The 26,353-nt window shown below is 52.9% G+C and overlaps 2 protein-coding genes across 10 annotated transcripts in view; one reads left to right on the forward strand and one right to left on the reverse strand.

The window, feature by feature from the left end:
- Positions 1-1,741: 1,741 nt before the first annotated feature.
- DEXI (Dexi homolog) lies at positions 1,742-14,328 on the reverse strand. Its single transcript, XM_047713390.1, has 2 exons — positions 13,391-14,328; positions 1,742-2,401 (listed from the first exon to the last, which is right to left on the reverse strand). Exon 1 carries the CDS (start codon positions 13,824-13,826, stop codon positions 13,539-13,541), a length of 288 nt encoding a protein of 95 aa, XP_047569346.1. The 5' UTR covers positions 13,827-14,328; the 3' UTR covers positions 1,742-2,401; positions 13,391-13,538.
- Positions 14,329-16,438: 2,110 nt separating this feature from the next.
- Positions 16,439-26,353, forward strand: part of CLEC16A (C-type lectin domain containing 16A) — a 204,945-nt gene continuing 195,030 nt past the window's right edge. For 6 of the 9 annotated variants that reach the window (XR_007124297.1, XM_047712896.1, XM_047712899.1 and 3 more), the window contains exon 1: positions 16,440-16,727. Coding sequence is in view for 7 of the 9 variants with exons in the window: in XM_047712896.1 (XP_047568852.1) it covers positions 16,648-16,727 (80 nt within the window). In the remaining 2 variants the exon portion in view is untranslated. Of the gene's footprint in view, positions 16,728-26,353 lie in introns of all 9 variants that reach the window. The other 3 variants (XR_007124298.1, XM_047712900.1, XM_047712902.1) reach the window with 1 other exon arrangement.

Genomic DNA, 26,353 nt, shown 5'->3' on the forward strand with positions numbered 1-26,353 from the left:
TTCATAGTTCTGACTTAATATACGATGGCTACCACTTATTAAATAAGTTGCTACCTGTAAGGTGCTTCACAGTGGAAGGGACATAGTAGGTGTTCAGTAAGCACCAGCAACCACCACTTTGTGCCAGTACCTTGTTAAGCCCTTAAGCTGGTCTAGGGCCAGCAGCAGACTCCAGAGCTAGATCACGCGGGCTCAGTGCCCAGCTCACCACTTGTGCAAATTACTTCTCGTGCCTCAGTCTCATCTTATATAAAATGGGCATAATTACAGTTCCTCTTTGTTATGCAGAGATTCAAGGAGTTAAGACACTGACAGCAAGAGCCTGGCATACAGCTCAATACTTGTTAGCTGTCCTTATTACCTATGAATGTGTGTTTTGTTTCTGCCTGTGCCTGGAATGTTCTTCCCAGGCCCTTCATAGTGGGCAACTTCTGATCCTGTAGGACTCGGTTTAAAGGACAGGTCCTCAGGAAGGTCTACCAGACCACCCTATCAAATAGACACCCCACCCCCACTCTCCAAACTGGTCATTAGTTTCTTGTTTTCATGTTTATTTGTTGTGTTGTGTGCTCCTGTCCTAGGATGTGAGCTCCAGAGGGCAGCTCACCTGTCTGCTTTGTTCACTGCTGTGCCCTCTGTACCTTCCAAGGTGCCTGAACACAGTAAGTGCTCAATAAATGTTTGTGGAATGAATGATCCTCATCACAACTTTGCTTATATGCTTTGCTCATTCCACAAATATTCACAGAGAACACAGTGAGGTACTCAATACAATGCTCAAAGCTCCTGCTCTGGAAAGTGTTGTATTTTAGTAAATTAAAAAAAAATTCCCTAGGCAGGGCCGTCTGGCATTGTTGGGTGGTCCGTGCACTGCACAAAGGTACCTAAAGAAGGAGGTAAATGGGGGCTCCAAATCAGTGTGGACTCTGCTTGCCAAGCTGGGAGTCCTGATGCAGAGCCATGTCACCCCAGTGGGGCACCTTTGTAATTATTAGCACAAAGTCATCTTATGAGGTACGTCAATTACTGTTCCCATTTCACAGATGTGACTTGCCTAAGCCCACACCCCTGCAGAGGAGGCTCTGAGTGGAGATGCAAACTCGCCTTTTGGTTTCCGTGGAGGGGTGGGTCTGCACAGGCACAGGCACCGTGTTGCTGGGATTGCTCTCCCATTTTGCCGGGTGGGAGGAGCGATCCCCAGAGGAATCAGGGCATCTGTCTGGAGTCATGCTGTATGTTGATGGCATGATTCCAATCTTAATACATTTTTTCAATAAATGCTCAGCTTTCCCCCCAGGCCTCTCCCCCATCGGAAACCTCTCCCTTTGCCCGCACACCTCTCTTCCTGGGCCTCTCAGGTGTGTTCTGTACACGGCTCTTGGCACCCTTTCTTAGCACAGGAAGACAAGGGGTGCTGGGGCTGTTTTTTCTCTGGAGTTCTGTGGGTGCGTGACCCTCCCTCACCTGTGACCTCACTCACACAACGGAGCCAATCATTGTGCCTTGTTAACTTCGGTGTGTATGTGGGGTGCTCTGAGGATCACAGGGCACTGGCAGAATGGAGAACCACGGCTACGCTCTGATGAAATTGCAGGTCGACCCAAATTCACCTGTTCCTTCCCTTTCTCTCGGACTCTTCTGCCCTTTGTGGAATGAGAGGTCCTGCCTAACGGCTCCTTCGCCAGATCTCAAAAAAAAGAAAAAGGGGAAAAAAAAAAAAAGAGGCAGGGCCCCCACAGGCTGGAGTTGCATACATGTTTTAATTGAAAGAAGTCAGCCTCCTAAGTATTGCTTTTACAGGTTTATCAACATCAAGTATGCATACCACTCACATTTTCAAAAATATTTCCGGCCAGAGGGGCGACGCGGCATTCCCCCGGCGTGATGTCTCAGTTCGGGCAACTTGATGAAGAAGCAGCAACTTGAATAAGTCACACCCGGCCCTCGGCCTCTGACACCGTCTGTGGCTTCTTTTCCTTCTGACTTACTCCCTGAACTAGTCATTGCGTCTAAGACCAGCCTGGGGCCCAAGCCGGCTGGGTTGCGGGCTCCGCGGGCTTCAGAAGGAGCTGGAGTGGCTTCCGTGTGTGTCCGCACTTTGAAGTATTCTCTAGGAAGATTAAGTGGGAGAAGCAGGTGCAGTCGGGGGTGAGGAGCGGCGAGGCAGACTCTGGCTGGGTTCTTGTAAACATCCATCGCAATTGCGAAAGGTCATAAGCCAAGGCAAGGCTGTGTGTGCGATGCTGCTGGCGGGGGAGGTCTTCGGATGCCCTTGCCTTTCCCCTCGGGCAGGGGCAAAGGCCTTCTGGGCCTCCGCTCTCAGTTTCAATCTCTCTGCCCCACCCTCCTGGGTCTGGACGGAAACCTCTCTGTTGGCATGGAGCTTTTGGGGGAAGCAGGCCTAACGAGAAGGGAAAAGGGGTGTTACCAGCACAGAAGCACCATCCCACTGTCACCCTATACGGTGGCCTCAGCCTTCCTCCCTCCCATCAGAAATCCCAGACAGACGCAGGCTGGGCATGTTGTCCTACCACTTTTATTAACTCTTTATAATGAATTTGGTGGATTTCTAAGGACCCTGGACTAGACAGCCAGTGCAATTTCATTTGGGAGAGGAAGGATGGTCCATTCCTTGGAGGGAGGAGGCGCATCCTGGTACCCAAGGAGGGAGGGCTTGCTCAGGGGTCAGGCAGGGTCTGCTGGCCGACCTGAGCCCCAGGGCAGCTGAGCAAGCTTGGGGCAGTGGGCAGGGCTTGGCAACACCTCCCACCTTGCCCGGAAAATGCTTCGCAGGCTGTGGCCTCAGCCAAGCCATTCAGCAGCCCTGCTGCGCTGGTCCTTCCGGGACATGGCATTGTCCACACTGCCACATTTCCCAGGCCCTTCACTTTCTGTGTCTAGCTGGGTGCCAGAGGCTCTGCAGTATCTTAAATTCCCAGGCCTAGCCACCCGCCCTAACTCTCTGCCCCTCCATAGCCAGCTCCGACTACACGTTCTGCAAACGTCATCGCGCACCAATTAAAACTTGTGTGTCAGATATGCAACATGCGCTATCATTCACAGACATTTGGGGCAGAACAGTTCTCCGGGGCAGGAGGTCATTCTGGGCACTGCAAGACTGGGAGCAGCATCCCTGGTCCCCAAACACTAATGCCAGTGGCGTTCCGGGGCACGGTGACAATGAAAAATGTACCCTCGCCCCACTTCCAAGGGGCACATTGAGGGGGCAGAACAGCTTCTGTTGAGAACTGCTCATCTCCCCAAGGTTCAGAGAAGCCAAGTGATAGGCGCAGCTGGCGATAGAATGGTGACAATGGTAGAAACTGTCACTATCAGGTAGCCGCCACCACCACCCCGATGGTCCTCACCCCCATGAAGGCACGCTGATCTGGCGGCTTCCACCTGTGGGGGACCTGCCTCCAAAGCCCACCCAGCTCCCGGGCTGCAAGTGCAGGCAGAGCCCACGTCTCCCCAGAGCTGCCTTCCAACCAGTGACGACCAGGAAGGTGGTGGGTCAGCACCCCAGCTCCTGCGCCCCGCAGCTGACTCCCCACCTGTCCCGGCCCCTGGAGTTCCGGAGCAGGACTGAGCACTGAGCTCAGGGCTGCAGGGACCTCCTGGATGACAGAACCCTTTCCTGTCTCACTGACCCACTCCCTCCTGGTAGTTCCTGGGATCACTTCCCCAATAATCGACTTGCACTTGAACCTTTGTCCCAGGGTCTGCTCCTGGGAGAGCAGACCTGAGAGGCAGCGTTACACACACCATGTCATTCAGCCCTCCTAAAACTCCTGGAATGACATACTATTAGGATTTTCATCTTACACAGACATTAAGGCTCAGACACGGTAAGACGGGGCGAGAGTTTCAGCACTACCTAATTTCATCCCTCCTGCGTGCCAGGTCCTAAGCTGGGTGCTGGGGACCCCGCGATACATGCAGCCATGCTTTTGAGACCCAACCTGGTGGGCATTCGCACCCGACAGGGAGGAGCACAGGGGCCGGAGGGAGCCCAGAGCGCGGGGAGACTGTGCACGAAGCGGCAGGCTGGCAATGAGGGCACAGCAGGCCCTAGTTTGGTACGGGGTGGGGGAAGGGAGCAAGAAGGCAGGCCATGGTGGACACACAGCAGGAGAGAGGAGGAAGGGCCAAGTCAGCCAAGGGTCTTGCGCTACCTGCCAGATTCACCTTCTCGAGGTCAGCTGGGAACACCCTCTCCCACTGCGGAGACCTTCCCTCACTTCCACTGATGACACGGACCAAGTCCTTGGGTCCTGGGCCAGAGCACTGGTGAGCTGTGCCTTCTAGAAAGGCATCCACGGCTTCCCCTTGCATCCCACTAGGAATCCACCTTCCGCTAATCTTCCGCTCCAAAGAACCCCTGGGGTTCCCTGTGGCGGTTAGTGCTGGTGCCCCTGAGAGCAGGGCTCACTCCAGACATCTCCAAGGCAGCGGTTCATATTTAAGCCCGTTTCAGACTTGTGCAGACTGGGCGGGCATCAGAGAGGACAGAATCACCCCCAGCAGGGGGACCCACTCCTCTCCCAGTCTTGGTGTCTGCCACCAGCACAAGCCGTCAGTCTGGCTGGAATGCGTCTCTGACACGCGCCAATCCCCGTCTGACCAGGCCCAGGGCCCCGCAGGCGCCGGCTCCAGCTGGCCCTGCTACCGCTGTCTCTTCTGTGCCATCCGCGGGGTCACCCATTTATGGCGAGTGAGGCCAGCCTTCCGCTCCCGAGAGTAGCCCCAAGCCCCTGTCCTTCCAGGGCGCTACTTCGCTTTAAAAAGCTCCCGTTGAAAGGAAACAGTGACACGGATGAGAATTCAGACCAATTCAGAAATTGCTGGCGGTGTCACAGGGGCTTTGGGGAACCCCGATCAGGGTTCAGTCCCACTCCTTCCACAAAGCGCCCGGACAGGGTGGGGATCTGCCCTGAGTCATACAAGCAAGGGGAGGACAGCCCTGGTTTCTGCGTCCTTGGCTGGAGGATGTCCTGAGACCACTCAGCTGTGCCGCCCGCTCTGGCTGTTAACTTGCAAGTCCGGCCTCACAGCAACCCCCCACCCCACCCCCACCCCGCCGGGAGAATCGTGAGAATCTCAGAAGCAGGCGGTATTTCCAAGCACTCTATGCTCGCCTTGTACTATCTGCTTCTACTCCTGTCCTAGCTCATGTATACCTCAGAACCCTGGGGGCGGGGGGGGGGGCGGCAGGCTCATCATCGGGAACTTCAGATGGGGCTCAGAGAGGCTTCAGTCATTGTTGAAGGCCACACAGCTTGCAAAGGGCAGAGGCGGGATTTGAACCTCTGTGGTCTCATTTTAGGTTCATCTCTTTCCTCGCAGGCATCAAAAGCCTCAGGCTGAAAGCTTGCAGAATCCAAGGCAATGGGTTCTCGAACCTTCTAATACTTTTAGAGCATGACTTACAACTCATCAGCCATTGGCTTTATTTCCCCCCACCCCCTTCCTCTTTCTTTGGGAAACTGTAACCTTTCATTCCAGGCTATTCCCAAGAGCTGGACGGGGGAGTGGCCGGCTGACTCATTTCTGTCATTAAGAATGACAGCTGGGGGGCGCCTGGGTGGCTCAGTGGGTTAAGCCGCTGCCTTCGGCTCAGGTCATGATCTCAGGGTCCTGGGATCGAGTCCCGCATCGGGCTCTCTGCTCAGCGGGGAGCCTGCTTCCCTCTCTCTCTCTCTCTGCCTGCCTCTCTGTCTACTTGTGATCTCTCTCTGTCAAATAAATAAATAAAATCTTTAAAAAAAAAAAAAAAAAGAATGACAGCTGGGGCCCTCGATCCATTTTAAGAAGGAAAGTCTCAGCTTACTGCCTCTGGAGAGAGGCTGCCTCGTTTGGGATTGGCCCTTGTGTCTTAGGGGTGCTGGGGGGCGATGCTCTGGACAGGCGTCTTCCCACGGTCCTCCTCGGGGCAGTCAGGGCAAGGCCTATCTGTGGGAATTCCAGTGCTGCCCCTTCCTAGCTGTGTGACCTCAGGCAAATGACCTCTCTGGGCCTATTTTCTTCATCCGAAAGAGGAGAACAGTGCCCACCTCATTAGGCTGTTGGGAGGACACGAAATCACGTCACTGGAGTGCCTACAATACACAAGGCATCAGTCCACAGTGGCCCCTCGCCTCCTCCCCACCTGTTCCAGCCAGCGACCGCACCAGGCAGGGGGCCTCCTCAGCGCTCGGGGCCTTCAGAAAACAGGAGCCCTGTTGCCCTCCAAAGACCTTGTGTGCTGGAAACCCATTGCTCGTTCCTCTTTCTCATCCACCAACCGACCAATTCAAGTGGCTAAAGACAGATGTTACCCAGAGCCAAATGGCTCCATGTGCCCACTGTTGTCTCAGTGATGGGCCGTGTGGCAGAAGGACCTCTGCCTCGGCCAGTCTGAGAGGTCGCGGCCGGAGGGGGATGGGAAAGGAGATGATGCCCGGCTACCTGGGTCCCTGATAGAAGTCAGTGTTCTGGACAAACGAGGATTGGTTTCTCCAACCAGGATTCTGCTTTACATGTCAGCTGCTGACATGTACCAGCTATGGGTTTTGTGAAGATTCTCGGTCCAGAACGTGTCTCCAGTTGGTCGGGGCCTCAGACTTAGTGAGGCCCTTCTTAAAGATTCTGTTTATTTATTTGACAGAGATCACAAGCAGGCAGAGAGGCAGGCAGAGAGAGAGAGAGGAGGAAGCAGACTCCCTGCTGAGCAGAGAGCCGGATGCGGAGCTCGATCCCAGGACCCTGAGATCATGACCTGAGCTGAAGGCAGAGGCTTAACCCACTGAGCCACCCAGGCGTCCTAGTGAGGCCCTCCTGAAGGGCAGTGATTGCCCATGAGTCCTGCCACGTCTAAGAACTACCCAGATGATGGTTTATTCAGTATTTTAAATCAAGGCACCTTTGTTTTTTTTTTTAACTCCAAATTTTTAAAAGGAACCTTTATGTCACTATCATGAATAAAAAACAGAATCATCTGGGGTGTCTGGGTGGCTCCGTCGGTTAAGCGTCCGCCTTTGGCTCAGGTCATGATCTCAGGGTCCTGGGATCGAGCCCCGCATCAGGCTCTCTGGTTGCTTCTCCCTCTCCCTCTGCCCCTCCCCTCAGCTCATGATTGCTCTCTCTCAAATAAATAAAATCTTAAAAGACAACAGAGTCATTGGTCATAAAGAGAGGGCAACGCTAAAAACAAGTATGATGAAAATGAAACCATTAGCTCTAGCCAGATACCCCTGGCCTGCAAAACTGAGCCTGGGTCTGGTTTCTCTGGTCAGAAGGGGAAGTAGCAGGTGCCCAGGAGCGAAAGAGCATCAACAGTCTGTTTTAGCAGCCTCCCCTGTGGCGGAGGACCTCACTCCAGGAAGCCCTGGGAGCGGGGCTAGGAGGCCCAATGGGCCACGTCATAGCTGGGTATCTGGGGTGAGTCACTGAACATCCCCAAGCCTCAGTTTCCCTCCCTGTGTAATGGAGCTAACGAGCCCTGCCCCACCTGCCTCAAGGATGGCATGTAGGGGAAGCTAGGAGATGTGGGAGAGGCACTTATTTTTAACCACCTAGCCAATCCCCCCCCACCCCTCGCAAGGAATCCCAGGAATGAAGCCTTCCCTTTCTGGGGGAGGGAGGGTGTGGAACTAGAGCTCGCTCCCCAGGCTGGGGGCAGGGGATGGCAACTGTGAGGGCCCCAGATCACCGGACTCACTGACTCACCGGGTACCAGTTATCATAGCCCTGGGCTGCTTCTAAAAGCAGAGCTGAGGTCCCAGATCCCATCCAGATCCCCCTTTGCCTTAAAGGCAGAGACACATCCTCCTTGGAAATGGGTCCCCAAGAGGAGGAGGCCAGCATCGGAGGAAAGGGGAAGCTTCTGGGGCTGAGTCGCCTCTGGGTCTGACACACCGTCAGACAGCGTCATTTGTTAACGGCCACACGCCATTCTTTTAAAAACAAATTCACATAAAAAAGTAGATTTTTGAAAAACAAAGTACTAAAACTAATGGATTTAATTGTAACTCCAAGTTATAAAGGGAGAAATAGTCACTTTACAGCGGAGAGACCTGGCAGACACCACCTTAGCCAAACCATCAAAGTTCACATCACCAGCAGTGGGACAGACAGACGTCATGCGCCTCCCACACACCCTGCACTCCCTTCTCCGCGGCGTTCCTGCCAACAGTGCATCATCTGAGCCTCATCTCAAGAGTAAACATCAGATAAACCCAAATAGAGAGACAGTCTACAAGATGCCAGACGTGAACTCCTCCAAAATGTCAAGGTCATGAAAGATAACAGTGGGGAGAATGACGGCAACTTGAGAAACAATTTAGGCAGAGGGTGATCTGGATGGTGGGATCCGGGACCTCAACCCTGCCTTTTTATTGTGAAAGGTCGCCATTGGGACGACTGGTGAGATCTGCAGACGTCACACATTAGGGTGGTTTTGGCTTGCATCAGTGTTAAATTTGCTGATCTTGACCATTGTGCTACGGTATGGGAACGAATGTTCTCCATCTACGAAGCTATACAGGGAAATATCTGGGAGTAAAGGAATGCAATGTCTGCAATCGTTTTCAAATGGTTCAGAAAAACAAGCTATACATCTGTGTGTACGTACACACGCACATACGCAGCAAGAGCACACATTGCCTACGTGCGCAGATATGGAAAAATGTCAATCCGTACAATTGGGGACCCTGGGTGAAGGGTGGGGGGACTTCTTTGTACTCTTCTTGCAACGTTTGTATACTTGTGAAGTTATTTCAAAATAGTTTTATTTAAGAAACTCAGCAAAAAGGAGTGAGCTCTGTGCAGCAGGTCTGGAAGAGCCGTGAGCGGTATTCTGAGATGGGATTTGGGGCCCCTTCCCGGAGGCCTCCTGTGGCTGCGGTAAGCCCAGCACTGGGTTGGGTAGGGAGGCTCCGCTGTCTCAGTCAGCTTTGCTTCCCTGGCCCCTCACTCCTCCTTTCTGGGCCTCGGCTTCTTTATTTGTGTGATGCGGATAATGGTGCCTGTCCCTTTAACTGTGATCTTGATTTCCCACACACAGGCTAAGCTTTCAGAAGTTCCGGGGTAAAGACAGCAGATAAATCAGGAATGGGAATAGCCAAGTTGAAAGGAGGCCTTCATTTTTTTTTTTTTGACACAAGGACTGTGAGGGTCCTTCTTGGATGAAACCTCCGGTTTGCATACCTCAGGGCCAAGGGAGCTGAACCGCTGACATCCCTTGAGATCCCTAATGGGGCCTTCTCCGATCCACAGGGGCAGCCAGCACCCATGCGCCTTGTGCCCAGCAGGCTTCCAGGTGAGCCTTGCGTTAGGATAGAGCTAGAAAGTCAGCCAGGCCTGGGGTGCACCTGCCTCCCCTTGCCACCATCACTTGTCTCTTGTCTGGACCCCCGCTACGGGAGACCGCCTGACTTCCCCCATCTGCCCTGACCGCTCTTCTTCCCCTCACTCCCCGCAGGAGCTCTACCAGCTGCCCGTGGGCTCTCCCAAGACTTCAATCCATGGCCCATGGCCCTGCAGAAGGTCTGGGTTTCTGAGCGGGGCAGTGACACGCCAGCCGGGGTATTCTGCTGCTGGCACAGGCTGCAGACTGGTACGGAGGGACCAGGGCAGCTGGATCAGAAGCAGCAGCTGTGGCTCTGAGTCAGGGCCCGGAAGCTGGGAGACCTTATAGTAAGCAGACTGATGGGGCCGGTCACCCTAGCTCGGTATCGGAGCTACACCAGGCACGGCTGACGCAGGCGGCAACAGAAGTTCTGCAGGCTCTCCGTTTCCGGTGCACTCAGGCTCTCTCCCACAGCCCTCCCTCACTCTCTGCCAGGAGCAGGGACAGATCAATCCAGCTGCTCCGCCTCCGCATCGGAAGTGCTGGGATGTGAGGACGCTCCCTGGCTGCCAGGCCAGCCGCAGTGGCCCTCCTGGGAAGTGGCCTTCCCTCCTAGGAAGCAGGGAGCTCCTGATTCCCCACTTCCTGCCCCCAGGCAATGATTAAAACTCTAGGAGAACTGCAGGGCGGACAGGGCTCCAGAGCTGGTGGACTTTGGGAGACCACAGGCAGTGGGAAAGGTGCCCCGGGGGGTCCTGGGCCAAGAGGGCAGAGCGGGTAGTCTGTCCCAGCGGTCCACACCTGAACCCGCCCAGCACTCAGGCAGGCAGTCCTCTTTGGCTCATCTGGGGATCTAAGTGTTCACTCGTGAGTGCACGTGCAGTTTTATATACTTGCAAGAGCCCGAGTGTACACACTTTCCATTATATCTGACTGTTAATGCTAGCAGTGGTATATTACTATATCGCTTACTGTACACGGGAAGGTCTGCGAGCTTTATGTGTATGTCACTCAATCCTCTCAATGAGGAACATGTCATTATCCCCATTTTTTGGAAGAGAACAGTGACAGAGGGAGATACGGAACAGGCCCAAGGTCACAGCTGGGACTGGGATTTGAACCAGGCTCTTGCTTATGATCCCAACCCTAATATTGCCTCCTTCGGTAAGTGCTCAACAAACGTTGGGTGGACAGTACTGTGCGGGCACACACCAAGAGAAAAAAAGAGAGAGAGAGGCAAGTGAGTACACCTTGAGATCCACCCCAGTCCCCACTACCTAGCATGCCCCATACCCTTAGCCAGTGCCTCCATGACCTTCTGGTGTGTAACATGAGAATATGTCCACATGAGAACAAGCCAGAAATAATGAGATCTGACTACTGAGGTTCCTTCGCTTCCAGAAAGGGGCCTGGAGCTGAGGTACAGTCAGACCCTTTTTGGAGCTCTCCCAAAGGCTTTGCCTGCTGCTGGCTACCCTTCCCCTCCCCCAGCCTGGGCTTCCCTGGTTCTGGGGCCAAGACCACCCCGGCCTGGCTTTGGGATTGGGGGAGAAGGAATGCTGTGCGTGGCTTCCGCACTTCTTCAGGCTTGCGTACTGTCCCCAGCCTGTGGCCTCCCTACCTCCCAGCTTGGGGCCAGACCCTCCGACAGCTTTGCAAGGGTGTCCCAGCTTTGCAAGGAAGGGTGTCCCTGAGACATACTTCCTGGCGTTTCTGCGCAAACAGCCTCTGCTGCAAAGTTTGTCGGAGCATTTGGGCTTCAGTTTTTGGTTCAGAGTCTGCCAATGTTTTCATTTGGAAGGGGAAGTGTTTCTGTTGATGTGGTGAAGAGATAAAATAAGACACCGACTTACACTGTCTGAAAGTCAAACGCTTGGCTTGGAGGCAGGGATTCATTTTGGGATCTGTAAGGCCTAGCACAGGGCCTGGTAGAACAGCAGGAAGAGGCAAAGTTTGCTGAGCAGCTGACTGAGTAATACGCAAAGGGCCTAGAACCGGGCATGGGCGATGATCAATACTCAGCCCAGGTTTCGAACGGATTCCGCAGGTTCTGCCTTCAAAAGGTGTTCTCAGCCTGTGTTTCTCCGTCTTTAGCAACCTTGCCGTATCCAGGCCCCCGGCCTGAGCAACTGAACAGTTCCTAACTGGCTTCTCCGCTTCCATACTTGTCCCGGGAGCCGATTCTGCCCACAATTGCCAAAGTTGGCTTTACAAATTGTGAATTGAAATTGTGTCACCTCCTGCTTCCCACGGCTCATGGCCATGGCCTCCTATGTCCTTTATGGTCTGCCCCCACCCGCCCCACAGACCACTTCCTGGGCTGCTCTTAGCCACACTGGCCTCCTCTTAGTTGCTGCAAGAACTAACTCTCCCACCTCACAGCTTTGGCTCTAGATTCCCTCTGCCTCGATTGGTTTTTCCCAGATCTTAGATCTTCAGGCTGGCTCCTGCAACCAATTTAGGGCTCAGCGAACTGTGTCCTCTCAAGGGACCTTCTCTGCCCCCCCCCCCCCACTTTCTAAAGCAGCCCATCTCTATTCTTCTGCTTCGCTCACTCAACAGACATTTATTGAGTGTCTACTAGATGCCAGGCACTGCCCATGTCCTCGTGGCTCACAAAAAGATCTCATCACCTTCTTTGGGAATCTGCTTGTCCTTTCTCACCAAGTGCCAGGAGGTCACACCTAAGTCTCTCTTGTTCACTGTGTTCACCCACTGGGCACAATATGTACTCCATAAATGTGTGCTCAATCAAAGAATGGATTTATGGATGGATGGATGGCAGGCAGGCAGACAGGCAGGCAAGGAGACTGGGTAGGTATGCAGGGCAGCTGACCCACTCTCCACCTGGCACTTGGTTCTGGCTAAGGTCTCAGTGAGCTCAAATGAAGCTTTTATCAAAGAAATCTCACTGTCCACCTCTCAGGGGGAGCCCCCAGCCCTCAGCCTACCTCTAGCAGGTCCTGCCCCACCCTGCATTCCCTCTGACTATGGTCATCTTGGCAAAGGCAGGCCACAGAGGAGGGGAGTGAACTCAGCTTGCTTGGGGAAGTGGCATTAGTGTCCGTCTTCTAGAAGGAGCCCTTGCCATCTCAGTATCCTCCCACTCAGGCCCTGTGCCTAGTGACACTGCACACTGTCCAGTGGAGGGGCTCAAAGAGTGCTCGCAAGTCCCATGAACCTCACCAGACCCAACAGCCTGTCCCTCTCTCTTTTTCTCATCTTGTTCCGCTGTCTCTCTTCCCAGCCCTGAGACTTTGGCCAAGTCCCTCTCGGCAACACACAGGGTGGGGCAGGACACACAGCCGCCTGGTTGCAGCCTAGAACACCTCAGTGCAAAAGATCCTGTGGTTCCTATTCCTGCTGGCCCAAGGGCTCCTTGAGGCCTTGCAAACACTGCAGGCAAAGCCAGCCCCCGCCTGCCTGGTCTGCGAGAGGAACCTGCAAAACTGGCAGTCCTTGCAGATGCAAGCTGCAGACCTCCCGAGCTGGGGCACCCTGAAACCCGACTCCCAAGCAGCAGCAAACCCAAGGCCAAAAGGAAGTGCAGACTTTGCAGAAGGAGGTTTCTCCTCTCGAAGCTTCAGCCGGGGCCCTTACTCTTGAGTCTCCACCCCGTCCCTCAGGGGCCACAGGACAAAGGTGGTCACTGCCTGGCTTGCTACCTCTTCTGACACTCCAAGTCTTTATCCTTCCAGGACTATGGGAATCCCCAGCAAGCCAAGGTCACCACCAAGCCAGACTGAGGCAGAAGGGAGGAGCTGAGAGCTCTGCCTCAAAGGGATCTGGGTGCAAAGGCTTTTCTACAAGCTGTGGCAATAGGTACCATGGCTAACCCGAACACCCCTTAGGCTCTGCCTCTCTTCCCCTCTGCAACAACTGTCACCTTCATCAGGGAAAGCTTTCCAGCCCCAGCTAAGGGCCTGACAGGGGTCTAGCCATTCCTGGCATCTGAATGGACCTCCAGGAGCCTGGGGGAAGGGTGCGTGTCTGGTCTGGAGATACCACCCTCTTCGCCAGCACCCCTAACCCACACTCATCTGGCGCAGAGAGGGAACTTACAGGTCTTGGAGGCCGGAGACAGCCTCGTCCTGGGGATTCCATCCCTGGCCCGACGATGCCCCCAACCAGTAGCGGCGGCATGATTTGGGGGGCTGGTCCAGGTCAAGGGGTGCGGGTCGTTGGGGGCAGGGGAGGACGGTAGCCAAGCCTACTCCAAGTAACCATCGAAGACATCGAGCTCCGAATCGGCATCGTAGAGGCCGGAGCCGGGATCGGAGAGCACGCCGAGGTCCACCAGCGCCTGGTCCATGTCCTCGGGCAGGAAGACGAGGCCCACGTTGAGGACAATGTACTCCATGAGGAAGGCGTAGTATAGGATCAGCACATTGACGAAAAACAGGCCCACGTAGAACATAGAGGGCAGCAGCGACGGTGGCACGTAGGGGACCAGGGGGCCCAGCGCGTCCAGGTGGGCCGCGACCCGGGCGCCGGGCATGCAGGGGGCGGCGAGGGCGGCGGCCCGGCGATCCCAGCGATCTCAGCCGCTGCGGCGCCCGGGCGGCCGGCAAGGGGGCAGCTCAGCCATCCAGGGACGCCCCGGGGGCTCGACCCAGGCGGCGCTGGGCCCCGGCGGTTGCCCCGCCGGTGTGCGGCGGCCTCTGAGGACGCGCCCCGGCCCCTGAAACGTACCCGGCGGGGTCCAGGCACCCCCAGATGTGCCCACAGGGTCCTCTCGATCCTCCCGGCGGCCAGGCAAGTCCCCCCCACTTGAGGTGGCCGGGGACTGCCCGGCTCCTCCGACGCGCCTCGCTCGAGCTCACAGGCCCTCGCAGCGCCGGCGGGGACCCCACTGCGGCTCAGCGTCGAGGGCCAGTCCCGGTGGCGGTCTCTCCAGCCCCGCCCCGCAGTTCCTCGAGCCCCCTCCGCGCCCCCGCAGGCCCAGCGCCCATGGCTGCGGCCGCCGCGTCGCCCTCCTGGTCGCGTTCCGAGCACCGCCTCCGGAGCCGCCCCGCGTTCATTGGCCCGCCGCCCCTTGCCCGCGCTCATTGGCCGACAAGACTCCCGCGTTCATTGGCCCGAGCCGTCCGGGGGCGGTACCGCTTCGTTCCGCCCCTCGGGGGCGCTGGCCTTTGAGCTGCTTCCCGGGTTCCGGGCTCCGCCCAGGTCTCAAATCCAATTGGCTCTGCGCATCCCCCCCCATGGAGTAGCGGGAGGGGAACCACACAGAACACAGCTCAAAACTAGACAGATCCTGAAGGTTAAGGTAGCAGAAGGGAACCCCCCCCCCGCACCCCGCCCCAAGCCTCCTCAGCAGCCTTCCCTGAACTTGGGCATGGCGTCACGCCTCTTTGGAACTCAGTTTACCTGTCAAAAGGAGGCGGGGTAGGGGAGCGGTGAATTTACCGCTGAAAACCTAGGACTTTCCAAAGTGGCAATTTTCCATGGCGGGAAAGATTAATCAGTGCCTCCTTCGGCTCTCCAAATTCTGGCTGCCAGAAGGTCCTTAACAGGTGCATCGCGAGGAGGTGCATAACAGGGTTCAGGGACACCCGAATAAAGAGATTCCCAGGCAAGTCAGACCTGCGGCAGTGGGGTTGCTTCCTGTTTTTGCTTTGTAAACCATGTTTGAAAGAGGACGTGGTTAAACATTGAAACAGCCAAGAATTACATAGAAAAATGAGTCTCGCACTCGCTGATTCCCCTTTTCATGAGCAACTCCTGTATATCCTTCAGGAGACTGATCTTGCCCAAAGCGCCTTCCAGAGCAGTTCCACAGACCTTCCTTATTTTTCAAGGATTTGATTTTTTGAGTAATCTCTGCACCCAAAGCAGGGCTTAAACTCACAACTCCAACATCAAGTGTTGCATGCTCTGCTGACTGAGCCAGCCAGGCGCCAGGACAGACCTTTACATCTCGGGTCACACTGAGCCGGATGTTTTACACACATCGCTTAATTGCAGCTAGATGTGGCTGTGTAGCGTGCTAGGCCTTTTTACAGATGAGGAAATCTGGGCCCAGAGAAAAGGGAGGGCCCCGGAAGGCAGAGGCTAGGTCTGTGTGTGTTTGGAGATCAGACCTGCCCTTTTTTCTCCATTACTGTCTGCTTGCCCCTTTAGATCAATTAGAGCAAACCATTAATTCTCCAACTGCCTAAGGCGAAACAAACCTTCATTCTGTCAGTCATTCACATATGATGTGCCAAACTTTGTGCTAGGCAGTGGGGAAAACATGGGCCCTTAGCCCAACTCTGAGCACAGCTAATGAGACACAGTAGTCCTTAGATAACTCTGCGGTGCAGAAAGGAACGAATGAATGGTGAACAGGGCAGTCTTGCCTCCAGGGAGCTTCTCACTCCTCCTGCAGGACAGACATGTAGATACATCTTCCTGGCTCATGTGGGGAGTTGGGTGTTTCTTTTCTTCTAATTCTGATTCTTCTCAATGTGGTAGTTTTGGGAATTGCTTGGATTTTGGGTGAAGACTAGAGAAATCCTCTGAAAGCACAGGATGTTCAGTTTCGGTACACTGTTGCCCGAAGACCTTTCAAAATCTATTTTTTAAGTTGAAGTGGAAAAAGAAAAGCTGTAAAGACCGTCAAGACCATTACCGATTTGGTACAGATTAGTTTACGGGGGCATAAAATGATGGTGCCAGGGTCTGAACCACGCACTTACTAGCTGCATGACCTTCGGTAAGTCAGCTCCTCTGTGATTCAGTTTCCCCGTGGGTAGCGTGAGGATGATAGTACCCACCCCATAGGCTGGTTGTTAGCCTTAAATATCAGTCTATGTAAAGCGCTCAGGACGGTGGCACATAGTAAAAGCCATGCAATAGCTATTCTGATTCTTGCCATACAACCTAAAGATTGTGAACACTGCGGTTACTTTTAAGCACCCAGCCTCACCGATTCCCTTCCCAGGGGTGCGCGCATAGGTTTCCCATCCCCGCCCACCGTCCGGGACACTGCGGGCTCTCCTCCTCCTCTCGCTCCGCCTCTTCTCCGAGGCCGCAGGCCCGCAATTGCGCAATGCACGCCGGGTCTTGTAGTTCGTTTGCCGAGTCCCGTCGGCGGGGGCCTCGCGGGCGAACTGCACTTCCCAGAGTTCCTCGTGGCGGCGGCCGTAAAGCGCGGCGGTCGAACGGCCGGTTCCGGCTGAATGTCAGTGCGGAGCTGTGGGCCGGGGAGGAAGGTGGTTGGCGGTCCCTCTACCACCTCCGCCGCTGCCTCCTCCGCTTGTGCTGCCACTGCGGGCGCCCGGCCGCTCGGCCGCTCGGGCATGAGACCGTGAGGCGGGCAACAGGTCGGGGCCGCCGACATGTTTGGCCGCTCGCGGAGCTGGGTGGGCGGGGGCCATGGCAAGTCTTCTCGCAACATCCACTCCTTGGACCACCTCAAGTGAGTGTGTTGGGGGCTGAGGGGGGGCAGGCCGCGGGGCTGGACTTGGGGATGGGGGCGAATAGCTCCGGGCCGGGGGCTCTGCGAGGTGTCAGAGCGAGGTAGAGGGCGGAGAGAGACGTCCGGGAGAGGCAGTACGATGATTAAGAGCGAGGGCTCTGGAGTCAGTGTGCCTGGGTTCGAACCCTGACACCGTCGCTCCTCGCTGTGTGACCTTGGGCAAGTGGCTTAGCTTCTCAGAGTCTCAGTATTCCCATTTGTAAAGTAAGGGGATAGATTTCAGCTTACGGATGCACACTTCGTTGTTGCCAGGGCAGCGGTGGGCACCAAGCTCCCGGGGGTGGTACTTCTTTGGCTGGGCAGCTTTGGGGTCAGAGGTCAGGTCGGGGTTCGAATCTAGGTGTGTGAATTTAGACCTCAGTTTCCTCAGTTGTAAAGTGGATATAGTGACAGCATCTACTCCCCATGATTGTTTTGAGGGTTGGGTAAGGGAATGCACATAAAACTGGAAGCATGTGCTAGTGCTCAATAAAGGGCAGTCGTTTAAAAAAATGTTTTTTTTCCCTGGGAGAGTTTAAGGAGGGGGCTATCAGAAATAGAGTTTTGGGGGAGGGCAGGTGGCCAACGTGGTCCTGGGAAGCGGGAGTGCACAGAACGGCCTTGCAGTCAGACCTGCATTCAGATCCTTGTTCTACCGCTTCATGGCTGTGTGACCTTGGACAAATTACTCCTTGAGCCTCTGTTTCCCCATCTGCAAATGGGGTTGATGTACACAGTGCAGAAACTCAATAATGTCATGCATGGAAAGAGATAGATCCAGGTCTCTTAACACAGTAGGTGGCTAATGGTGGAAGCAGTGTTTATCAGCTAGGTAAGGCCTTTCCAGACCACCATACCTAAAGTGCTTCCCCACTTCAATTCCTTTCCGCCTGATCTTTTTCTGGATTTCATTCAATGCATATCTCCACTATCTGCATTTAGACTGTTTGTTTTCACTCCTTTTCTGTGTGCTTCTAAACTGGTACTTCCAGGAGAGCAGAAACTGCTTTTTCCACTCACAGCTGCATTTCCAGCATCTAGCACTGGGCCTGCGTACAGTAGGAGCTCAGTGGGTACCAAAAGAGTGGGGGAAAAAGTGAGTGAATTGGGAACAGATGCAGAGCATGCTGACAAACCTAGGATTTTTGGGGGGGGGCGTGGAAAAGAGACTTTTGTGGAGGAAATGACTGGAGGGAGGAAAATCTAGTGTGTGTGTGTGTGTGGGGGGGGGATAGTCGGATGGGGAGCAGGCATTCCTTTGGTGGTAAGAAATAGGCTGGTTTCCAAAGGGAGCTCCCAAGATTACTAATGGGAAGGAAAAAGAATGGGCGTGTTGAGCAGGAGCAGTAGAAGGAAGACTGGGGCCCAGGGAAAGGATTGGTGGGAGGGAAATTAAATGGGGTTTCTCATTTGGCAAGGGGTCATGGTGTTGTGCCTCTCAGCTATGTCTTTTCTAGCACGGAGCAGGTGCTTCATAAATGTCTGTGGGTCTCAAAGAGTTGGAGGGTTAGGAGGGATCAGTATGTAGTAAGGAATGGTATTGGAGGGGTGATGAAAGAGGACACAGGGAGGAGAAGGCAGAGGACAGGATGGGGGTGTTTCGGGAGGTCAGGAATCTTAAATGGGAGGGCAGCCAGACTGGAAAGGGAGAGGCAGAAGGATTTCAGGAATTTAGAGAGTGGGTGGATATGGCTGAGAAGGGGAGGATGGTTGTTTAAAGGAGGCTGGGCCTCCTGCTAACGTCCAGGCACCTGCAGGCTTTCACCTGTCTCTGCCTGCCTCCAGCCCTTGTAAAGTACTTTAATCATTATTGAATGCATTTTTTGGTGCCAGGTACTTACTGAGGACTTCCTGTGTGTTATTTCCTTTAGTCCTCACAAGTCTGTGAGTTATGGGAACAGTTATTGTTTTCCATTTTATAGGAGTGGAAACTAAGGTTCAAAGAGGTTAAGTCACTTGCCACAAGGTGACAACAACTGAAACGGTCAAAGCCAGGGTCTGACTTCAGTGCTCGTACCCACTGCACTGTCTTTCTGAAAGAAACTGCCTCCTAAGTCAGTTTGGGAAGACTTTCAACTTGGTTGAGTCTCTCTGCCCGATGGGACATCTTTACCCACCAGCCAGCCAGGGAATGGTAAAGGTCCTTAGAGTCCTTTGAAGTATCTGGGAACTGCCCGGGCTCATTGTTTAGGTTAAAAGACCATTGGGTGCTTTTGGAAACCCGAGCTGCCTGTGTTGGAGCTGCCTGTCCTGGATCAGGCGGATCAGCTTTAATCCACATTACAGTCTAAGGAACCTAGCAATTTGCAGATGGCTGTGGGGCTTAGAAGATCCCAAAATGACTTAGAAAATATGCCATAAACACCTAGTGCTCACCCCAGCGCTTGTGATGTCCTTCATTTGGCTCTGACGGTTAGCATCTTGGGTCTTGGGTACAGAACAGCTCATTCCCTGAGGGAGTTCACAGGCTGGTGCGGGAGACAGCCATAAAGCCAGTGACTGTACAGCGTTACAAGTGCTGGGATCGCTGTAGGTTCAGGATTCTGTAGGAACCCTTGGAAGCCTTCTGGGGGAGGCAATGCCAGAGCAGAGGCTTTGAGCGCAGAGCCATCATGTGGGGCTGCAGGAAGTGGGAGGGGCCCCTGGGGTTTGTGGAGTATTGAGGTAAGGCTGGAGGTAGAATGTAGCTTGGGCTTCATCTGACATGAAGGGTGACCAACCATCACGGGGTGCCTGGGACAGGATTTCCCAGGACATGGGACTTTCAGTGCTAAAACTGGGAAAGTCCTGGTCACCCTAATAGATTCTTGGCTTGACCTAGGGCACTGTGGGTAGAGAGGAAAGAATGAGATAACGAATTTAGAGTTGAAAAAAAAAAGGTGTTTTTTTTTTGACATGCAAAGCATCTAAGAACCCTCCCCGTTTTAAAAATAGACCTTATTTTTAAGAACAGTTTGAGATTTAAAGAAAAATGGAGAAGATAATACAGAGAGCGGGAATTGCTTTCGAACGACATTATTCTTCCTAACATTCTCAGCTTTCAAACTGGAAAGGAACCTTTCTGTTAGACAGGGTTGTACTTTTGCTAAATAATGGGAAACTACGTGCCTGTGGTCCTTGTGTGCTGAATCGAGTTCAGGGATTCAGTGGAGACAGACTGAGATGGTGAGAGGTTCTTGGCTACATGTCAGCGGTGGTTTATTGCCCAGACTAGTGGCAAGGCTGTGACATTGACTAACAAACGCCCACCAACAAGCAGAACCTTTACTGATGGAGTTGTGTGATTGCTTCTGAAAGATCACCTTTAGCAGGAACTGCTAGTCCGCAGACCGGTAGAATCACCTTTGTGTGTGGGTCAAGATTCTTGGTTGCAAGTGACTGAAACCTGGCTGGAATTGCTTTCTGCCCCAAATGGAATGATTGGCTCCTGTCCCTAAGCAGTCTCTCTTAGCTAAGCCATGGCCAAGTCCAGGTGTTCAGACAGAGCTGTCAGCACCTGTCTCTTTCAAGTTCTTGTCTCCGCTTTCTTCTGTGTTGGTGTCATTCTCAGCAGGCTCCAGACTTATATCGAATCAGTCTAGCAATCCGTGGGGGAAAAGGGAGCTTCCTTTCTAAATATTGTCCAGAAGTGAGTACAGTTGGACCAACCTGGGATCTCTTGCCCGACCCTGAGCTAGTCACTGTGGCCAGGGGCATGGCGGGCTCTCAATGACCCTTGCCTGGAACCAGGGTGGCATCAGCTCCTCCCAAGCTAGTGGACAGAGAATGAGAGAAAGAGGTGGTTTCCTCTGGGAAAATCTGGGTTTCTTACCCGAAGAGAAGGGGAATGTGTGTCTAGCAGGCAGATGCTCACCTGTTCACACTTTAGTCAACTTTTGCCTAAGATAGCACTGATTATTTTTAAGGGTACAGTGTTGCCAGATGGATTTTTGGGGGATATCATGTTTACCATATCACTTATAATGAGTCCAAGGCACCCATTATGTCAAGTCCAAGTTCTTCCAGGCCTTCTGAGTACTCTAGACTCTGCTGTCATCCACCTGGTTTTAGAGGACAGGTGAGGACCCTCTAATGCAGGCTAGGGAGTCAGGAGCACCCTTGTCAGGCAGACACCCATTTAAAGGGAGGTCTAAAGGATGAGAGGTGTGCCAGACTGTCGGGGGGTGGTTGAAAGGGAGGATTCTGTAGGCAGAGGAAACTGTGAGAGGCCTGAAGGAGAGAGAGAGGCTCAGGTTGTTCAGCGAGGGGGTGCATGTGGAGGGAAGGGAAAGTGTAGACCCCAGAGCAGATTGGTGAGGCAGGAGACGTCACAGACACCTCTCCTTAAATCACATTAAGGAGTTTGGACATCAGGCTGGAAACAGTGGGCGGCCGTTGAAGGTGTTTTTTGTTTTGTTTTGTTTTGTTTTGTTTTGTTTTGTTTTGTTTTAACTGGAGTGCTGTGGTCCAGCCGAAGTTCGGAGGGTGGGTTGGGGGAGGGCCCGGCAGGAGGTGGACATCCAGTTGGACTGCTGCCACCTTCTGGGAAGTGAGGGCGGCCGCCCTCCCTAATCCTGGGGTTCACCAGGATGGGCCTCCTGTCTCGCTCTCTGTGACACATACCTCACACGCCCGTCTCCCTGCATCATTTCTCTCTCCACTTGAGCTGCCCTCCTCTTGCTGCCCACCCAAATGCCCACTGTATCACGGAAGTACCAGTTCTTCCATAAAAATTGCCCTGGTCACTTCAGCCAGCGGGAAGCTCTGCTGTCGTCTCTCATGTCACTTCTTCTTGTTCCCACGCTCCCACTCAGTTAACCCATTGTCACATACAGTCTTCCTGTCACCAGAGGTAGACCAGCTGTTAGATGCTCTGGGCTTTTCTAGCTTTATCCCAACCGTGAGTTAGAGCCCCAGGAAGCTGCCCAGGGTTTCTCAGGCTTGTCCTCTTGCTATCAGAAGTGGTCTTACTTGAGCATATGTTGTCTCTGCCAATTTGAGCATAAGCTTCCTAAGGACAGAGAGCTGGGTGGCTGGTTCACCTGGGAATTGTCAGATGCTGGCACAGGGCCTGGCACACCATATGTGTGTTTCAGTAACTATTTGTCACAGGATGAACGAAAGGGGCAAGTTCTGGCCAGGCTTTTCTTAACGACAGCCTGCTCAGGCCAGTTTGGTCCCAGCGTCCACACTGAAGCTGTGACTTTGTGTAGAGTGCCTACACCCCTGTGTGGTTGTCATCATCCCAAATCACAGACCCGGTCTCACTGGCTGGCCCAGTTTGACATCTTTCTGGGGTGATTCATCAGAAGCACTGCCTGTCACACCTGTCCCCAATCCTCTGGTCTCCTTGCGCCCCATGTGGAGCTTCTCCTTGTCCTGCTGGCCAGAGGGCCGGGCACTGACCACGTGTGGTTCCCAAGGCATGGAGTGGATGCTCAGACTGAACACACAAAATCTCCGTGTCCCTCTGTCCCCCCGACATTGTTAATTTGGGATGTGTGCTTTTGGGGGGAGTGGACCTTTAGTTTCTTTAGGCCTCTGCCACTCCACTCACCCTTCCGCACACTTTAGCTTGCAGCTGAGTTTCAGGATCTTCCGGTCGGAGCACCCTAAGACGCATATTATGATGCAGGGTCATAAAACTTGTATGAACTTCGTGTGTCTGTCTCAGAAGTGGACATAATGATTATTGACTGTAATGGTTTAACCTGTGAAATAAGGGACTCTTGAGAGAGCAGGGTCTGTGGGGGCAGAATTTATTTACAGTCCATCGTCCTTGGCGAGAAGCCGCTGGTCTGTTGGTTGTCCACTGGCAACAGGCTATGGTTTTCTCTCCAGGCATTTCAGACTCTTTGGCTTATCGCTCAAGGAAGAGTTGGCGCGTGTGCTGGGGTCTGATACTGAAACCCTACATTCTTCAGAGCTTGTGCTGGAGATAAGATGATGTTGCCTGTTTTCTGAAGAAATAGAGTAAGGGTCAGTTATAAGGACTGACTTTAAGATCGGATGTGTATTTTCATGCCTTTTTGGTTCGTTGTTTATCTGCTTGGCTTCCTCGCATGCTAGGCATTCATTCATAACTTCATGTAAATGTTTGGCTAATAATAGTGTTTACTTGGCTGTTTGCATTTCCTATCCTAACTTGGTTATAAGCAAGGGGTGTGGAGTCCGACTGCCTGGGTCCTCTGCATCGGGACTCCGGGCAGATCCTAGCCTCCCAGAACCTCAGCTCCCTGGGGTTATTTTAAGGGTTTACTGAGTGAATACATCTAGAGCACTCAGAAGAGGGCCTAGCACAAGAGGGCCTAGCTGCAACGGTTTTGAGGGTGATAAAAATGTGTACACACAGAGTTTGAGAGAAAAATGTTTTCATTGTACCGGTGATCCTTGTAAGAGAAAACTCTGGCCTTCTGCCCTTGGAAACTTATCTGACATAGGGACACAGCCTTGCACACCAAGGGGGCCACGGTAATGTTGTTGATCTTCTAAACAAGGAGGAATCCTCACGTCCAGCACAAGAGTTACCTTGTGCTTGTCCTGTCAACTGTGTAGCAATTACAGATGCTTGCAAATGGTTGTCAGTAACAGAAGCGCTTTTATTACTGGAACATGGAACATGAACACGGAACTTGGGGTGGGAAAGATGGGCGGCGAAATGGACCTACAGCAAAATCTCAACAGCGTGAATACCCACCGCAAAGGACAAGACCCAAGGAAATACATCACATTCCATCAGTGCTCATCTCTGGGCAGTGGCATAATTGACATTTCTGTTTTGTTGTTGAAGCAGCCAACCTTCCTCAAATGAGTGTCACCCTCAAAATCAGAAAGTTATTAAACTATATTAATATCTCTAGGTAGTTGAATTACTTGATCTTCCAAAGCTCTGGAAATGGATACATTAAAATATTAAACCTTAATCTGTTTAACTCCCCCCCTTTCCCCCAGTACATTGAAGCAAACATGTATTGAGTACCTCTTCTTTCTTTCTAAAACATTACCTTAAACAGTGTGCTAGGGCATTGTGGGCCTGAAAAGATGGGCAGAGGGCACGAACAATCATCATAGAAATTTGGAGGTTGAGGGGCACCTGGGTGGCTCAGAGGGTTAAGCCTCTGCCTTCAGCTCAGGTCATGATCTCAGGGTCCTGGCATCGAGCCCCGCATCGGGCTCTCCGCTCAGCAGGGAGCCTGCTTCCCACTCCACCTCTGCCTGCTTCTCTGCCTACTTGTGACCTCTCTCTCTGTTAAATAAATAAAATCTTAAAAAAAAAAAAAGAAATTTGGAGGTTGAGATGTGGTGGGTATTTGCATCTACCAACAGCAAACATTTAGAAAATGAGTATTTCGGATTCTACGATTTACAACAGCATCAAAAAAACAAAAAACAAAAAACCATCAGTTACCTACAAATAAATCTAGTGAAAGATGTGCCAGACCCTATCCAGCCAACACTGAAAGAAATGTAAATGTCATGTTACCTTATTGTAAAGATGTCAGTTCTCACTATATTTAGCTAGAGATTTAGGGCAATCTTAAAAGAAATCTTAGCACGTATTTTTGTGGAAGTTGAGAAGGTGATTTTAACATTCATATGGAACTGTAAAGGGCCAGGAATAGCCAATATAATAATGAAAAAACAGAGGGGGAAAAGTTGGAGGACTTCCATTATCACACAGCAGGATTTCTCATAAATCTGCAATAATCAGTGTTGAGATCAGGAGAAAGGTACATGATCATTGGAACTAGAGCATTCACACGTGCAGTTTCCACACATGCAGTCATCAAGAAATGACAGAGGCGACATTGGAGTGCATTGGAGAATTCAGGACCTTCTCATTTAAATGATGCCAAATCAAGCAGATTTCCATATGGAGAAAGTGAATTTTGGCCAGTGTCTTGCACCATACACAGAAAAGTCAGTTCTAGACGTATGCTAAGTCAAAATTGCAAGGTGAAACAGACTTCACAGTAACAGGTGCTTGCTACCCTGCTGTCTGTCTCCTGCTCCCGTGACCAGGGCTGGAGAACTGCCCATCCTCTGGCTCATCGCAGGACCCCTGGCCCCCAGCTTCTGAGATTTGTAAGGAATAAATCTTCTGACTCTCCTTCCTTTGCATGGGTGTATTGAAACTACACGTTTGATCAAAACGACCCCGTGGGTTTCACTTCTCCGTGTTCTCTGAGGTGGGAGCGCCCGTACGAAGGGAGCTACCTCCTGCCCCCGTGTGGGTGGCTGGTGCCTCTTCATTCACCTGCATATCCTTAGTTCAGCACACCTGCCCCACTTCTCAACACAGGCATCCATCTCCAAGAGATGCCAGGAGTTAGAAGTCGGGGCTGGTCCTAAAGACTTTTTTTTTTTTTTTTTAAAGATTATTTATTTGACAGACAGAAATCACAAGTAGGCAGAGAGGCAGGCAGAGAGAGAGGAGGAAGCAGCTTCCCTGCTGAGCAGAGAGCCCCATGTGGGACTCCATCCCATTACCCTGAGATCATGACCTGAGCCGAAGGCAGAGGCTTAACCCACTGAGCCACCCAGGCGCCCCTGGTCCTAAAGTCTTTTAAGCCCTCCTATCCCTCTTTTGGGGAGCCGGGGGTGTCTTCGGAGCCATAAAAGCCACAGCCTCTCCCAGTGGGCCAGGAATATGTTAGTGGGGTGCTGTAGATGCCATCATTTCCCCAGAAGGAAATGCTGGAGCGGGCAGGATCTGCCCTCCCCCTACCCTCACCCCCGAGCTGCCAACGATGCCTGTCCAGCAGGGTAGGGGGCACACTGTGGGTGACATGCCGAGTGCCACTGACGGCCATGGGGTGAGTGAATGCAGCGATGCTGAAACCTTAGTGGGAGCTGGTTCAGAATGCAGACTTGGGGCCCTGCGCCCAGGCGTCAGCTTCGGTGGGTGCGTCTGGGGTGGGGAGTTAGAATCTGCAACTGGAAGGGGGATTCTAATGCAGGGGATCCTTGGAGCACAATTCGGGGAAAACTCCGCTCTTTGAACTTCTTGGGGAAAATGCATGGGAGGGGAGGTGGAGGTAGAGATTTACCAGTGGGTCCTCCTGTAATTCATCCAGGGTGCCTCGGTGCCGTGGAGGCACCTTTACACGGGGAGCCGGCCTCCATGCCCGCGTGCAGCCCTGCTGGTGGATTTGGACACAGGTCCGGGAGATTTCTGTATTTGGAGAGCTGTTCCAGTTACTGTGTTGAAAGGTGCATGAATCTTTGATTCAATCATTAAGTGACTCATTGTTCTGTCTTTAAAATGTAACAAAGAGCAACAATTTTAAAACAATTTTAAACCCCCCCCCCCCCAAAGCAGATTAGGCCTTACTGTGCCATCTGCAAGGTTCTGCTTCTTTATACCCTACCCATTTTTAGAGATTTTCGATGGTAGGATCCTATCTAGTCCCCTGCCTTGCTCTCATCAGCCCCACCTCCAAAGTGAAGGTAGCCATCAAACAAGTCAGAAGGCAACTCCTCTCGAGTCAGTGCCTCTTGGTGTCCCCCTTTTCCTCCCAAACCACGACAGCTGAAGTCAGTCTGTGGGCCCTGGAGATGCTGTCTTCTTATTTTATTATTTTTAATTGTTTCTTCAAGTTTTTCTT

The sequence above is a fragment of the Lutra lutra genome, chromosome 18 (genome assembly GCF_902655055.1).
Source record: "Lutra lutra chromosome 18, mLutLut1.2, whole genome shotgun sequence".
Lineage (NCBI taxonomy): Eukaryota > Metazoa > Chordata > Mammalia > Carnivora > Mustelidae > Lutra > Lutra lutra.

Bases quoted from the DNA above. Each gene is read 5' to 3' on its own strand.
- DEXI (XM_047713390.1), bottom strand. From the start codon at position 13,826: ATGCCCGGCGCCCGGGTCGCGGCCCACCTGGACGCGCTGGGCCCCCTG.